Consider the following 15524-nt stretch of genomic DNA (forward strand, 5'->3'; position numbering starts at 1 on the left):
GTCTCTTTTGTATAAATCTCGCTTCGTTCCTTTGAGTAGCGTCACAGCAATAGCAAAGAAATTATGTCAAATAAGATATCCTGACTGAGTATAAACACACACATCCACCATCCAGGGATTTTGACAGTTGCGTCATATCTCAATGTCAGTGATTTTCTTGGCACAGACGAACGGATGTGGACTGTTACACCTCGAATCATCCCAGCACTTGTTTTCTGTAAATACCACACAAAAAAAACACGAGTGTTTGTTCTTGATCTGTGTACCAACAGCACCAGTCAGCCAACTTACGAGAAAAGTTGGTTAAGCTTCCAGAAAATCTGGAAAGTTTGTGTTTATTGAGCAACATTTTCATACATATCACACTTTTCCGATGTTACACAATCTCTTTTTTCCTTTTATATTCTACTTTTAAAAAAGAAAAGGAAACAATAACAGAAGTGATTAAAAACAACAAGATATAAAATAAGCCATTCTTTTCCTCAAACAGCCAGTTTGTTAATCTGTTTGGTTACCCAATAAAAAACAAACAAAAAGAAAACAATTAAGTGAACGAGCCCACTGGAATTGTATCACTGCATCATTTTAAAAGTCGATAGAGCTGATCTCACAGCACAGCTGCTGTCATAAACCTGTTTTATGTTTATTTTGTCTGATGTCCTGATCCTAAAATCATTGGTCAAAATATCCTATAATATTAATTAGCTGTAAGCCAATTTCATACTCTAGAATAAAAACATGCAAGTATGGTGTACAAATGCAACTACATGGTGAGTTCAAACACAGTATAGGTGGTCCCAGACAGCAGAACACACCAGAACAGGTGGTTTAATGGAGGTTTAAATATCAAAGGGGCATGATTGGTGTGAATGGGTTAGTAATCTGGGGGAAGTACCCCGTCTTCCCCCAAACTTGTTGCTCAGTTATATGCATACTGTGTCCTGCAATAATAGAATAGGTAGGTTAAAAATTCTTTCAAGGACAGTTCAAGAGTGTCTTAAACCAACAGTATGAACAATGAAAGAAGTTTTCTTTGCTGTAATCGTTCCTCCTTTTCAAACTCGATCCCCTCGATCAAATCCTTCAATTATGTTCTGAATGTAAGTGATGGGGGCACCAGTGTTCATACGGTCATTTTGAGGCTTCAGCAGTCTGAGTTAGTCATATCAAGTGAATATATGCCACAGTCTTGTTATCATCAAATTCCAAAAATGTTGGCACCTCTGTACTTGACACTATGGTAGGAGGCCACTGCTGACACAAAGGCGGATCAGAGTTTGCCAAAAACTTGAAGCCAAAATCCACATTTTATGACTCATACAGACCAGTGTTTGAGCTGCTGCCCTCTGGCAGGAGATTCAGGGCTTTAAAATCACGGACAAACAGACTGAGAGTCCGTTTTTTTAACAGGGCAATAACAATACTAAATGCAAATATTTGACATGGCTCATCTCTATTGCACTTTTTATGCACTGCTACTTTTGTATTTATTTAATTTATATATGTGATTGTTTGAACTTGCTTGTTTGCACCGGAGGGGACAGTGGTCCAATTTCGTTGTACTATTGTACTTGGTATGATTGTGCAATGACAATAAAGATTTCTCTCTCTCTCTCTCTCTCTCTCTCTCTCTCTCTCTCTCTCTCTCTCTCTCTCTCTCTCTCTCTCTCTCTCTCTCTCTCTCTCTCTCTCTCTCTCTCTCTCTCTCTCTGTGAGATCAATTTTTCTTAGGGCTTTATCTGTAGCCACATCTTATAATCCATACACAGGGGTGGAGTTGGGTTGTGGTGTTTATTTAAAGCACTGAAAGGATTTGTATATAAGAGCTGGTATTTCTCTTGTTCAGCACCGCTACACAGGCTGACCAGAGCTACAGGCTGAGAAGACAGACGAAAAGATCATATTGCAGCAGGTTATTCTCTTATCATCATCTCTGCGTCCTCTAATGCTACTGTGCTCACAGTAGTTCTCCTCAGAAGCATTACTAACATGTCTGTCCTCATCATTTAGGATAATCATCATCTTTACCATCCGTAGCACCTCTACCATGAAGATGCTGGCTGTATCTCTGCTGGTTTGTGCCATGATGGCGCTTACCATGGCTGGTGAGTATTAATGTTGAGTAAGAGCAGAAATGGAAAGGTGTTTTTCCTTATCATTGCTTAATTTGGATGTGTTCACTCAATATCTGAGTTTAAGACGTGTACATAAAAGCATGATTTGCAACTTCACAACTAGTTTGGAGGCAGTTGTGGTCCAGTAATTGTTGTGTAATTTTTAGAACTTAACTGTGTTTTTTTGTGGAAAAAACAATCCAGAGAATTTTTTAATTTTAAAACATTACTGGAGGTGATCTTAAACAATCAATATTTCCTGAAAAAGAAGTTCTGGCTGAATATTGGAGAGCCTTTTTCAATCGTGGGTCAAAGTCCCAAAACAGGATCAGTTTGAAACATGTCCTTTTCTTCACTTAACCCTTAAACAGACAACGTGCACCAGGAGATACAGACTCTTAACCTTCCTGTCATCCTCCCGGGTCCTTCCTCTGTCCTTCCTCTGTCCTTCCTTCCTTCCTTCCTTCCTTGATCTGTCCTTCCTTCATCTGTCCTTCCTTTCTTCCTTCCTTCCTTCCTTCCTTCCTCCCTCCCTTCCTCCCTCCTTTCCTTCCTTCTTCCTCCCTCCTTCCTTTCCTTCCTTCTTCCTCCCTCCTTCCTTTCCTTCCTTCTTCCCTCCTTTCCTTCCTTCCTTCCTCCTCCCTCCCTCCCTTCCTTCCTTCCTTCCTTCCTCCTTCCTTCTTCCCTCCTTTCCTACCTTCCTTCCTCCTCCCTCCCTCTCTCCCTTCCTTCCTTCCTTCCTCCTCCCTTCCCACCTCCTTTCCTTCCTTCTTCCTCCCTTCCTTCCCTTCCTCCCTCCTTCCTTTCCTTCCTTCTTCCTCCCTTCCTTCCCTTCCTCCCTCCTTTCCTTCCTTCCTTCCTTTCCTTCCTTCCTTCCTCCTTTCCTTCCTTCCTTTCTCCCTCCTTTCCTTCCTTCCTTCCTTCCTTACTTACTTAGTTTACGTGCAAATGACATAACTAGTAAGGCCTGTTTAAGGGTTAAAAGAATATGAAGCTGATTATAGTCATGACTGTAATTTTGATGCTTGTGTGAGAAAGACTTTGTGTGTGTTGTAACAACAGCAGATGAGCCAAGTCAATAAGTTCTGTCTCAAATCTGCAGGTTCACCCATAGATTTGAGAGCTAAAATGGCAGAACCATTAACTCAACAAGGTGAGTTGGTTTTTAAGTTTCACTTCATTGATTTTTTTTATAGCTACAACTTCGCTCATTTGATTCACTCTCATTGCTCTCATTGCTCTCATTGCTCTCATCAACACTGTTTCGAGATAGAGCAGGCAACTGTTTTCAGCTCTGAAAACCCCCCAAAAAATGTAGACAGGCAGGACGATCAGCACAATATTTAACAGCTAGATATGAACCAGATATCAACCCCAAGTGGCCTCAAACTCAGCTAGACACATTTGCATTATGGACTAAATAGATTTGGCTGTAAAAGCTCTGATATTTGAGGGAGCTCTCAAAGGATCTGAGCAATGATGAGGATCATATCATATACTGACTCTTTACCCATTCCCCTCTGTCTGAAACTTTTGACTTTCAGGGAGCATTTTTACATACGTTCACCTCAAGTTTTGTACCTTTGGCCATGTTTAACAGAGATGTCTGGCATCAAAAACATATATGAATATCAGAAAATCACATACAACATAATATGACTCCTTTAAATCAACAACATGAAATACCAGTCAAGGAAGAGGTTAGGGTGGTGGACGGAGCTGCAGCAACTAACGTCTTAATCATTAGCGTGAACTGTGAATGTGATTGGATACTACCTGTCACGCAGCTGTGGATGAGTAAGTGACTGTGAAACAATACTGAAAAAAGCCGAGGCCACTGGCATGATGTCAGAGCTCTGCCTGAACAAATGCTATGTTAAGATTTTTCTTTTCTTTTTTTTCTTCTCTAAATATATTTTTTAGAAGAGGCTCTCCAAATTGAGAGGTCAGCATCTTGTCCAGGTGGCTGGACTGATTCCAACAGTCGCTGTTTCCTCTTTGTTTCAACATCCCTGACTTGGGCTGATGCTGAGGTAATCAGGATGATTTGGATTCATTACAGAATGTTTGTACACTATGTTCATTCTGCTGGTACAGACTTTCTGCTGGTGCACATTTTCTTTGTGTGTTTTTTAATTACTTGATATATAACATCTCCTTTGTGTGGCTCCACACAACTCCACTGTCTCTGTACTTCTTGCCTATGTAGAAACATTGTCAGTCACATGGTGGAAACCTTGCATCAGTGCACAGCCTTGAGGAGCATCATATGATACAAGGTGTGATACTGAAAGTAACTCATTCATATTCACTGGCATGGCTTGGAGGCTCTGATGCACAACAGGTATGTTGTTGATTTACTAAATGTGAAAGTAATTAAATAAATCATCCTGTCCACTATATAGTAATGTGTTGTATCTTCTAGGAGGGCACTTGGTTCTGGAGTGACGGTACCCCTTTCAGCTATACATACTGGTCTCGAGGACAGCCTGATAATCGCGCAGATGCACACTGTTTGCTGATGAACTTTGGAGGTAAATTTAAATTCAGCTTGATAAATGTTTTTGGGTTTTTTTGGAGGTCTTAGCAGGGTTTGGGAAACAATTTCCAATACAGACATCAAAATAAATGATGACACTGATTAGATTTGGTAAGTTTTGTTTCTTTTCTCACTGATAAGGGTTTGTCCAAAAGCTTTTTATGAAATAAATCTTGAAGAACAAGCAAGACTACAACCACTTTGCATTGGATTCCAGTTAATTTTTAGGTTTACTAAGGATTACTTCTAAAGTACTCCATGGCTCCAGCATGCATAGCTTTTGTGTCCACTTGTAACTTTACATCTAGCAACAAGACTGCTCTTCTTGTGCCATGTCACTTTAACTTTTGTACCAATTATTATTGTTGTTGTCAATGTGTGTTGTTGTGTATTATTTTGTTATGTTTGTTTTTCAATTACATCTCCAGTTTTTGTGCAAAATTGAACAGCTCTGGTTTATTAGTTGACTGAGAAAGCAGACAATTTATCCCCCCAAAAAAAAACCCCAACCTGTGTCTTTTTACAGCTGAAAGGAAATTCGACGACCAGCCTTGCAGTTACAGAGTGCCATTTGTCTGTGCCAAAAGGGTAAAATGCAGTATCACAACCAGAGGCATTGAGTAGATGTGTGGTTGTGTATTTGCATACTTAACTGTCTTTGTATCTTCATCATATGTAGGCTCCTGCATGTAGTAATCATTACTGTACTTCTTTTCTATTGCTGTAACACTGCTCAAGGAACAAAGTGAAGTAACATAAGCGCAAGCTTTAGCATACACTTATTCCAGAGGGTGAACTGCTGTTTCTTCTACTCACAGTTAAAAGGCTTAAGCTTTCAAACAAGTTTGTCTGTGTCTTGAATCCTGTTACACAAGCACAAACATTAACATTAAACTACACTAGACAATGTTATTGAGCTGAAAAACCTTTATTCATTGTCTAAGATTGTGGGGGAAAAAGTCAGGCCACCCAAAGAATGAAATGAGCAGTTAATTTTGAAATGCATGTTTGAACAAGGATGATTGTACTAAGAGACATAAGCAGAAACTTATTACAAAGCAAATTGGTGAAGGAGTGGCCAAATGCTTGCAAGATGATGATCTGCTCTCATTTTCTAATATTACACTGACTGGGATCAAATTCTGAGCAGGAGAGTTTCTGAGAGTTGCCAGAACTGCAGCTGGAAACTCTGGTTGCAGAGCTGTTTCAAAGCTAATTTAACCAGGCTCCTGGTTGTAATACAGCTGGCAATGTTGGAAACCCTTCAGACATGGCGGACATGAACATACCACAGAAGGGTCACTAATATCTTCATTCTGGACAGTGAAGGTGAAGTCACTAATTGAGTGGAAGTGAGCTTACCTTTCAGAATTTGAGGATTTACTTTTTCAATTTAATACAACACTGAAGACTGACTGAGGAGGAGAGGTTGTGTCAACAATGAAGGATAGACAGAAAAATAAGGCAGCAGTACAGTAATTTGTCCAGAAGATGGTGCTGTGGCCAGCATTGTCAGAGGAAGAGAGAAGAATAAAACCATAGTATCCACCTTTGCTATCAGCAGAGACAGACTCTTGTTCTGTCTCTCCAAGCGCTTGATTATCTTAATGAGCCTCATACTTTGAAGAATGAACAAACCAGAACTCTATTTGCATATTTAATTAATATTACACTGTTCATTTCTACATTTTTACAACCTTTTCAAAATGGGCAATACCTCATTTAGAGTTTAAAGAGTATCATAGCATCAGAACTGTTCAATCAAATTATGCAGTACAAGTACTGTAGAGACAAGGTAGCTTTTCTTCAAGCATCCTGCTCCAGCCCTGAAGTCATTTAAGAGGAAATTTGATTACACCATGCCTCTCCGGAGAGGAACACTTACAGGATCAATAGTAACCGATACGATGGAAGATGCTGTTGTAAAGCAAAGCATCGTTTGGTTTCAACTTCAATCAACCGTTCATCCATTGTCTGGAGATGCATACAATATCACATAAAGGCATAATTACAGTTGCTGGGTGCACAGATTGGCAGAGGACCTCATTTTACCAATCTCTCCCAATTCCTGCAGTTTATGTCAACGTTTTTTGTCAACTACATGACCCCTGGGCGGCTTCATAAGAACATGAATGTCTGTAACAAATTTTATAGCAATGCATCCAATATACAGTAATGCAAAAGTTTTAGCCAGTAAACGTAAAGTGAGAATGCTTTAAAAATCAACCATCTGTTGTAGGACTCCTTGTTCTTGTCAGTGAAGTTAGCTCTTAATGACTTTGACTGTATTTTTGGGGTTGTTGTCATGCTGCAGAATAAATTTGGGGTTGATGAGATGAGATGAACCCTTGATGGCTTTGCAATATGGATAAGAATCAAACATCTAAACAACTTTTGCACAGTACTGCATGTAAAGGACATTTCAGTCAGAATGAAAAATAAATCACCAAAGACTTCAATTGAACCTTGAAAACCTTGAATTTCTTAACCCAATTTGTTGATAATCGATGCAGTAGATCAGTCAAAGATATTTCATATATTCCTGCTGGTGGTACTAGAGGTACCATACAGTATGTCACAGTCCTGTTTGTGGTCACTTTGTCCTTTTGTCCCACACTGTCACTTTCTCTTGTCTTTGCCATTCTCCACCTGACCACCAGATGTCCCAAAACTTTCCTTCCAGGTTCACACACTCACCTGTTGCCACTGTGCACCTGCTGCTCATTACCCTATCAGTCCCAGAACTACATACTATACCAGTCTTTGTGAGCCATTCCTTACCAGTTCAACAACGCTGCTTGATTGTGTGCTTGTGTTCAACCCGTCCTGCCTGCTTTGACAACCTGTAAGCCTGTTTCTGTCCTTTTCTTTAAGTAAATTAACTTTAATCCCACCTGTCTTCTTCATGTTGGTGTTTATCTGCATTTGGTTTCTCCTCCTGTCTGACCCAGAAACCCAGCTGCGATCCTCATTAGGGAATCACAGATATCATTAGGCTTCATTCTGTGGGTACTGTGAACACCTACACCAAATTTCAAGCCATCCTATTCAATATTTAACAGAACTTCTTGGGGGTACAACCTGTCCAATAATTGTTGAGATATTTCAGCCTAACTTTTTGTTGAAATGAGGGTTTTTGGAAGTGGGGAATCTAATCACAAATATCAACAAATTTGATTCAGATGCCGTATTTGAGTTTTCTGTATTGTTGTTCAAGGGAAAATTTAGTTCTTTGAATTTGAGCCATTGATCAATCACAAGCTGTCTTGACAATGCAGACTATTAGTTTAGTAGCTGTGTTGCAATTTCCAATTTAATCTCTTACATTGGGGTATAAACACCCCCCCCCCCCCCCCTTTTATACCTCAGCACCTCCATATAGGCTGACTGTAGCAACAAGCTGAGAAAGAAGATGACAATCATCTGGCAGCAGGGTTTTCCATTGTCTTTGTGTCCTGTGCTCACAATAGTTATCTTCAGAATAATTACTAACATGCCTGTCTTCATTTAAGATGATCATCTTTACCATGAGGATGCTGACTGTCTCTCTACTATTTTGTGTCATGATGGTGCTTACCATGGCAACAAGGGGTAAGGGCAGAAAAGGCCTTGGTCTGAAAACCCCCTGCACCTAAAATATGCTTCCTTATTACTTCATTTGAGCTTCACTTTGAATGGGGTAACATTTGTATGTGCTCACTGAATATCTAACTCTAAGATATGTACGTAACTGCCTGAATGCTATGTTAAGCTTTTATTTTTTCAAGGAAAGGCTATGATTAAGAGGTCAACATCTTGTCCTCCTGACTGGACTGGTTTCAACAATCGCTGTTTCCTCTTTGTTTCAACTGTCAAGCCTTGGGTTTATGCTGAGGTAATCAGGACATCATTACAGAATGTCTGTGTTCATTTTGCTGGCACATTTTTTTGATTTATTTTCTTGTTTTTACTTTATGTAATATCTCGTGTGTGGCTCCACTCAACTCCACTGTCTCTGTTCTTCCTGCCTGTGTAGAAACATTGTCAGTCACATGGTGGAAACCTTGCATCAGTGCACAGCCTTGAGGAGCATCATATGATTCAAGGTGTGATACAGAAAGTAACTAATTCGTATCCAGTGACATGGCTTGGAGGCTCTGATGCAGAACAGGTATGTTGTTGAACCAAATGTGAACGTTGCTAAATAAATCATCCTGTCCACTATATAGTAATGTGTTGTATCTTCTAGGAGGGCACTTGGTTCTGGAGTGACGGTACCCCTTTCAGCTTTACAAACTGGTCTCCAGGACAGCCTGACGGTCACAAGAATGCAAACTGTCTGGTGATTAACTATGGAGGTAAACTTAGCTACCTGAGTCTAGGTTGACAAAAGGGTTTCCATTGGTTTATGACAATTGTTTACTGAAACTACCAGTGCTTAACTGAGCAGATCAAATAATTCTTTGGGTTGACAAAGGTGTGAAAGTGGTGCAGTATTATTAGGCTTTTTATGAAATAAGTCATGAAGAAAGAGATTTGCATTGTTTGGTTTTACTCTTTTATTTTTAAAGCACTCATGGTCTGGCTCAAGTATACATAGCTTTTGTGTCCATATGTAATTGTAGATCTAGCAATACTGTGCTAGCAGTCCTGTGATCTACAGTTCAACTAAATTTCTACTAAACTATTAATTTAGTACTCCAATTGTTTGTGATGCATTTTAAATTTTGAAAAGTGCTACACAAATTAAACTTTATCTTCATGTCAATGTGGATATCTCCATGTAAGGCAGTGTGTTGGAGTTAATAATCTCCAGTTATATGAATGTACAGCAAGATTCCTTGTAGGGCTCATGAATATAACAACTTTCCACAAACTTTTTTTTCTTTAACAGGTGGAAATAAACTTGATGACCAGCCTTGCAAACACAAAAGGCCATTTGTCTGTACCAAAAAAGCATGATATCTCTTAAGAGGGCACAGATATATGCAATGTTATGACCAGAGGAGTTGAGTAGATGGTTTTTGCTCACTTAACCATATTTGTATCTTCAAATGTCTGTTATTGCATGAAATTAAAAAGGTTCAAACATTGAAAGAAGTTTGTCTAATGAATCCTTGAAATATTGACATTAGAAAATTAGGCTTGATACGCCACTCGAAGGATGAAAGAAGCAGTTAATTTTGAGATGCATGTGATCAATGATTGTACTGAGAAACAAGGGCTTATTTCTCATTTTCAATCACTAAGATCAATGCAGTTGATTCAGAGGCAGTTTTCTGCACCGACTTGAATGGAAACTTGTACCACGTGGGGCAAACAGCCCAGTACAGAGAAAATAAGTTTGGAGACTGACACTAGCATCTACCCAGCTAGCTTGCATGTTAGCAATTAGCCCACAAGATAGCCCCTGTCAACTGCCATTGTCACCAAGCTGCTAGCACCGCCTATTGAGTGTAGTGTCACGTAGTCATACGTCCATGGAAAATGCAAATTGATGGCTTACTGTCTGTCAGCAGATCACTTGATCTTTAGCTGTTTCCGAACAACACACAGCTCATAATTCAATTGAAACACAGATGGAGATTCATGGAAGTAAGGTATATTCATGGAGATGCTGTTTTCCAAATGTTAAAGTTAACATCTGGACAGCACAGAAAAGGTCAAGGTGAACAGCAGTCTATTGAAACATTTTCTAGATTCTAACCTTTATTTCTCCTGTGGACCTGTTTTCAATGTATAACTGCTTTACTGGTCAACTTGCTGGTGTATCTTGGTTTATGTTTAGTGTGTGATGGCATCTACTTCCACCTACAACCCAGATTTGTCTATAAAATCCACTACAGAATATACAACACCTTTGTCTTAGATTTTTCTTCTCTATGCACAAATCTGCACCAGCAAGCACATTTTCCCAGACACACTCTTACCCTTTGTCTGTGTGTGTGTAAGTGTGTAAGCCCCCCCACGTGTGTTGGTTTAAATTGGCAGAGTTTGGATTGTTTGTGTGCAGGCATGTGTGACCCAAAAATAAAGGCCACTGTGTGTGTGTGTGTTGCTGGCCCTTTAAACCAGTTGTGATTGAAGGGACAGTGTGTGTCTGCATGAGTCAGCCAGTGCACCATGCGTGTGTGTGTGTGTGTGAGAGAGAGAGAGAGGCAGCGAAGGGGCGGCGAGTGAAACAGCTGAGAGCTGCAGCTCTACCAGTCGCGCTCTCAGACACTATTCAGTCCTTGTGTCTCTCATCCACTTTCTCTCTCTCTCGGCCTCTGTCATGGATATCTCCTCATTTTAGGGACATATTTTTTTGGATATACTGACACTCATATATGGACCACACAGTGACTGCTGGTGTGATTTGACAGAGATTGAGTGTGTGTGTGTGTGACAGTGTGTGAGCCATGCTGCGTGTGTTTATTCTGTGTGCTGAGCGTCTGCAAACGCCGGACGATGACGTCAGTGATTCCTATTGCAGCGTCACCTATGAAGGTAGGGATGGTGTGTGTGTGTGTGTGAGAGAGAAGTTAATGCAAGAAACAGAAAAGAGAAAAAAAATGGTAATGTGTGATAAAGTTCAGGTGCAGAGTTCACTGTGTGTGTGTGATACATGGATGGCACAATATTGATCTTGAACACTGAACCCTTCCTCCTCCTCCTCTTCCTCCTCCTCTCTAACAGCTGAGAGGTTATTATTGGAAAGCCTCTGCCAGTCGTCTTTCATGACTTCCCGTCTGTTTGGGGTGGGGCGGTGGGAGAGAGGCTGGGGGGGGGGGGGTGGGCAACATGGGAGCTAAAGCAGATGATGCAGTGGCAGATAGTTGCGCTGTGTGTGTGTGTGTGTGTGTGTGTGTGTGTCTCCCTCCTGTGAAGCATGGATGTGTTTATAGTTACCGCCCATCTATCAGCAGAGTTTATCCTTTGGGGGCGTCCATCTTTCCACCTCTCTCATCCTCTCAGTTGGTCAAAATAGGTACAATTATGGATATGAATATTAATAGCCATGGTCAGTTTGGTAGATAGCCCAACAGCTATTAAATGCATTGCCTTGAAAGTTTGTACAGATATTCATGCTCCCCAGAGAATGAATCCTAAAGACTCACCTCACTTCTCCTCTATAGCACTACAGGTTAAAATTTTTACTGTCTCATGTACTTTAAATGGCACAAAACAGTACATGGAAAGACTTTCATGGTTCCCAGATGATGTACCATAAAGACTTTTTTGAGTGAAACATACTGAAAAAATTAGGATTAAGACATTAAATTAAGTACATATTTTTCTTTTATAACATTTGTCCAGGGATTACAGATTAAAGCTAGTTTATTGGCTAACTCTGAAGCTAAGACTGGTTGCTATAGATCAGAGGTGTCAAACTCATTTTCATTCAAGGGCCACATACGGACCAATTTGATCTAATGAGGGCCGGATCATTGAAAAGAAGGAAAGAAGGAAAGAAAGACAAATGGAAGGAAGGAAGAAAGGTAGGAAGGACAGACAGAAGGAAGGACGGACAGAAGGAGAAAAGGGAGGAAGGACCGGTGGAAGTAAGGAAAAAAGGAAGGTAGGAAGGACAGACAGACAGAAGGAAGGAAAGAAGGAAGGACAGTTGGAAGGAAGTAAGGAAAAAAGGAAGGTAGGAAGGAAGGAAGGACAGAAGGAGCAAAGGGAGGAAGGACAGGTGGAAGGAACAAAGTAAGGAAAAAAGGAAGATAGGAAGGATCGATGGAAGGAAGGAAAAGAACACAGGAAGGAAAGTGGGCCGGATTACACCCCTCCCTCGGCGGGCCGGTTCTGGCCCACGGTTCTGGCCCACGGGCCGCATGTTTGACACCCCTGTTATAGATAAAAACTGGCAGGTTGTCATGCACTGTAAATAATCACGTCACAGTTTACAGGAGTGACGTGACTCAAATGTACAGAAGCAGCAGTAATGTATGTAGCAGCTGTCATCTACTGTTTGTTACTCTTTGATGAAAAAGAACCCATTTGTGTATATTTTAATAGCTCAGTTTTCACAATTTAGACATTTTACACATTATGCAAAAACAGAAATTATAAAATCTATATATCTTTTAGTCCATATGTTTGTCTCGTCTTTTTTTTTTTTACTCTCTCTCATAATATTTTGGTTAAACAATCACAGTACAATTAAGTACAGTAGAATAAGAGGAAGAATAACAGAGTTGACATTTCTAACTTACAGTAAATGTGTCATGAACTCATGACACTTGCTGCACAAACGTTTCCCTGTGTAATGTAGGCAAGCGCCTGCAGTACGTCTCTCTACACACACACACACACACTTCAATGCTCGTGACCCACAGATTTAAAAGATGGTAAAATTTGTATATAAAGTCATTTGTTCAAGCCCAACCAGGCTCCAGTTTTATTACATATCGGCCTTTCTCTTTTGACACTTTTTTTTTTTTTTTTAACTCTTTATTTTCTAAGTTTGACTAAAATTAAAGGAAAATATCAAAGAATTTTCAAGACAATCTCAGGCTGAAAAGATGAATATCTAGTGTTGTTGTCAGAGTAGCAAAGGCTTCCACTTCTGCAGTTTAATGGCTCAACAACCTCTATTATACATCATGAAAACAGCACTGAAGCGTTGTTTTTTTTTTACTCTACTGGCCGATATCTGATATCTAATCTGCTTTAACTCGCCTCATCCTCCTGAAAGCTGAACACTGTCTCTGCTGTGTCTGCTCTTAAAAACTGCTGCATCATTTCTTTCATGAAGCGTTCATTACATTTAGAGGATGTTACAGCAGAGTGGGTCAGATTAGACTGATTACTTTTAGACAGAATAATATGATCATTTGATTATTTTGATGATTGAATATTTATAGCTGGTTATGTAAAATTGCCTCATCATGTCCTTGCTGTCTTAAAACCAGATATGTCATTCCTTTTTTCCGTCAGCTACAGTACAAGCTTTTGTGTATTTATGGTGACAACAACCACTTGAGTGTGGTAAGACAGCTCGCACAACCACAAGAGACATGTGGTTTTTATTAATTCATCATTTATTGCTCCCTTAGAGGCCAAAAAGGAAGTCAAGGAAAGAAGGAAGGGAGGAAAGATGGAAGGATGGAAGGAAAGGAGGAAGGAAAAGGATGGAAGGGAGGAAGAAAGAAAGAAGGAAGGAAGGAAGTCAAGGAAGGAAGGAAGGGAGGAAGAAAGAAAGAAGGAAGGATGGAAGGAAAGGAGGAAGGAAGGATGGAACGTAGGAAGAAAAGAATGATAGAAGGACAGTAGCAGGGAGGAAGGAAGGGAGGAAGAAAGAGGGAAGTGAGGAAAGGAAAGGAAGGAAGGGAGGAAAGATGGAAGGATGGAAGGAAAGGAGGAAGGAAGAATGAAAGGGAGGAAGAAAGAAAGAAAGGAGGGAGGAGAGAAGGAAGGAAGGAAGGACAGAAGGAAGGAAGGAAGGACAAAGAAGGACAAGAAAGAAAGAAAGAAGGAAGGAAGGACAAGAAAGAAAGAAAGAAAGAAAGGAGCAGACAGGTAGGTAGAAGTCAAGAAAGGAGGGAAGGAGGAAGGAAGGAAGGGAGGAAAGATGGAAGGAAAGGAGGAAGGAAGGGTGGAACGGAGGAAGTAGGAAGGAAAGGAGGAAGGAAGGATGGAAGGAAGGAAAGGAAGGAAGGACAGAGGAAAGAAGGATGGAAGGACAGTAGCAGGGAGGAAGGAAGGGAGGAAGAAAGAAGGAAGGAAAGAATGACAGAAGGACATAGGAAAGAAGGAAGGAAGGAAGGAAGGTAGGAAGAGTCAAAACAGACGGGATCAATTTGACCCGGGAGGACTTACAGTCAGGATGTCATGTGCTGCTGCTGGCTTGGTTAATGACTTCATGATATATACTTACATACAGCAGAGCTAATTGGTTATAAAGCTCGAAGCACAGATGAGACTCAAGTTAAATCCTTGTGAAAATCAATTATCTTCAAACTCAACAATCCCACTGAACTTTTTTATTTTAAACTGTAATCAAGATCATGAGTTTTCCAAAGATATAATCCACATGTCAGACGTGTGTGTTACAGTATAATGTGTATAATATGAGGCAAAATATATGTTGTTATTTTTAATCAGAAGTAAGGTATAACCATGAGAAATGGATTACATATGACATAACGTTACTGTATAAATGTGTAAACAAACATACAGACATCATGATGTTGCTGGGTAAAAATTAGGGCTGTCAAACGATAAATTTTTTAAATCGAGATTAATCGCAGAATTTCCATAGTTAATCACGATTAGTCGCGTTTTGAATTGCATGTTTAAACTTCCTAAAAATGTGCAAATATACACGACACATACATACGAATATATATTGTATTGATTGTTAGTATTAGAGACGAAGAAAGGAATAAAACAAGGAGTTGTTAGCAAGACTGGAGCCAGGATTTAAGACATTTTAAAGGTAATTAGGGGAGATTCAACCTAATAACACCTAAAGATCAAAATGAAAAGATGTAATGATTTTATATTGTATTTATTGAGTAAGTTATTCAATTATATTCCTTATATTTTAAGATGTGGCAACTCCTGCTGTTCCTGCTGGTTTTAGTACTTGGAGGTGTGAAAATGTCACAGAGTAAAGATGGTTTCATGCTCGTCACGTCATTTACCCAGAGACAAATTTTAACCCCTTTTGACTAAATTTGACTAAACCACATGGACACAAAAAAACCATCATTGAGCCTCATAATGTAAAACGATTAACGCTAAAAACTCCTTGTCTTAGCCAAAGAGTAGCTAGCTAATGAGAGATAGTCAGCCTGATATGTAATACTATATCACAAATAAAGGTGATTAAAATGTTATTTGCTCTAACATAAACCTTTTAATATGCAGATTCTCAAATAATATGCTTCACTTTTACAAGA

At 39.8% G+C, this 15524-nt stretch overlaps 3 protein-coding genes across 4 annotated transcripts in view; all 3 read left to right on the forward strand.

The window, feature by feature from the left end:
- Positions 1-1843: 1843 nt before the first annotated feature.
- Positions 1844-5496, forward strand: LOC128384254 (type-2 ice-structuring protein-like). Of its 2 annotated transcripts, XM_053343800.1 has the most exons (7): positions 1844-1912; positions 2011-2105; positions 3217-3267; positions 4038-4147; positions 4324-4458; positions 4540-4648; positions 5180-5496. In XM_053343800.1, the coding sequence occupies exons 2-7, from the start codon at positions 2048-2050 to the stop codon at positions 5275-5277; spliced, it is 561 nt and encodes a 186-aa protein (XP_053199775.1). In that variant the 5' UTR covers positions 1844-1912; positions 2011-2047; the 3' UTR covers positions 5278-5496. The 2 variants fall into 2 exon arrangements, with proteins under 2 accessions (XP_053199775.1, XP_053199776.1); XM_053343801.1 differs by lacking the exon at positions 3217-3267.
- A 2741-nt stretch (positions 5497-8237) lies between these two features.
- LOC128384258 (ladderlectin-like) lies at positions 8238-9726 on the forward strand. The gene is made up of 5 exons (XM_053343804.1): positions 8238-8244; positions 8421-8527; positions 8669-8803; positions 8882-8990; positions 9527-9726. Exons 2-5 carry the CDS (start codon positions 8429-8431, stop codon positions 9592-9594), a joined length of 411 nt encoding a protein of 136 aa, XP_053199779.1. The 5' UTR covers positions 8238-8244; positions 8421-8428; the 3' UTR covers positions 9595-9726.
- A 1356-nt stretch (positions 9727-11082) lies between these two features.
- The window catches only part of dysf (dysferlin, limb girdle muscular dystrophy 2B (autosomal recessive)), a 126904-nt gene continuing 122462 nt past the window's right edge, over positions 11083-15524 (forward strand). The window contains exon 1 of the mRNA XM_053343150.1: positions 11083-11121. Coding sequence (XP_053199125.1) covers positions 11083-11121 — 39 coding nt within the window. The remainder of the gene's footprint in view (positions 11122-15524) is intronic.

Source organism: Scomber japonicus, chromosome 22 (genome assembly GCF_027409825.1).
Source record: "Scomber japonicus isolate fScoJap1 chromosome 22, fScoJap1.pri, whole genome shotgun sequence".
Taxonomy (NCBI): Eukaryota; Metazoa; Chordata; class Actinopteri; order Scombriformes; family Scombridae; genus Scomber; species Scomber japonicus.

Bases quoted from the DNA above. Each gene is read 5' to 3' on its own strand.
- LOC128384254 (XM_053343800.1), top strand. From the start codon at position 2,048: ATGAAGATGCTGGCTGTATCTCTGCTGGTTTGTGCCATGATGGCGCTT. The intron at 3,268-4,037 runs GTGAGTTGGTTT...TATATTTTTTAG, and splicing joins AGAACCATTAACTCAACAAG to AAGAGGCTCTCCAAATTGAG. The intron at 4,649-5,179 runs GTAAATTTAAAT...GTCTTTTTACAG, and splicing joins TTTGCTGATGAACTTTGGAG to CTGAAAGGAAATTCGACGAC.
- LOC128384258 (XM_053343804.1), top strand. From the start codon at position 8,429: ATGATTAAGAGGTCAACATCTTGTCCTCCTGACTGGACTGGTTTCAAC. The intron at 8,528-8,668 runs GTAATCAGGACA...CTGCCTGTGTAG, and splicing joins AGCCTTGGGTTTATGCTGAG to AAACATTGTCAGTCACATGG. The intron at 8,804-8,881 runs GTATGTTGTTGA...TGTATCTTCTAG, and splicing joins GAGGCTCTGATGCAGAACAG to GAGGGCACTTGGTTCTGGAG.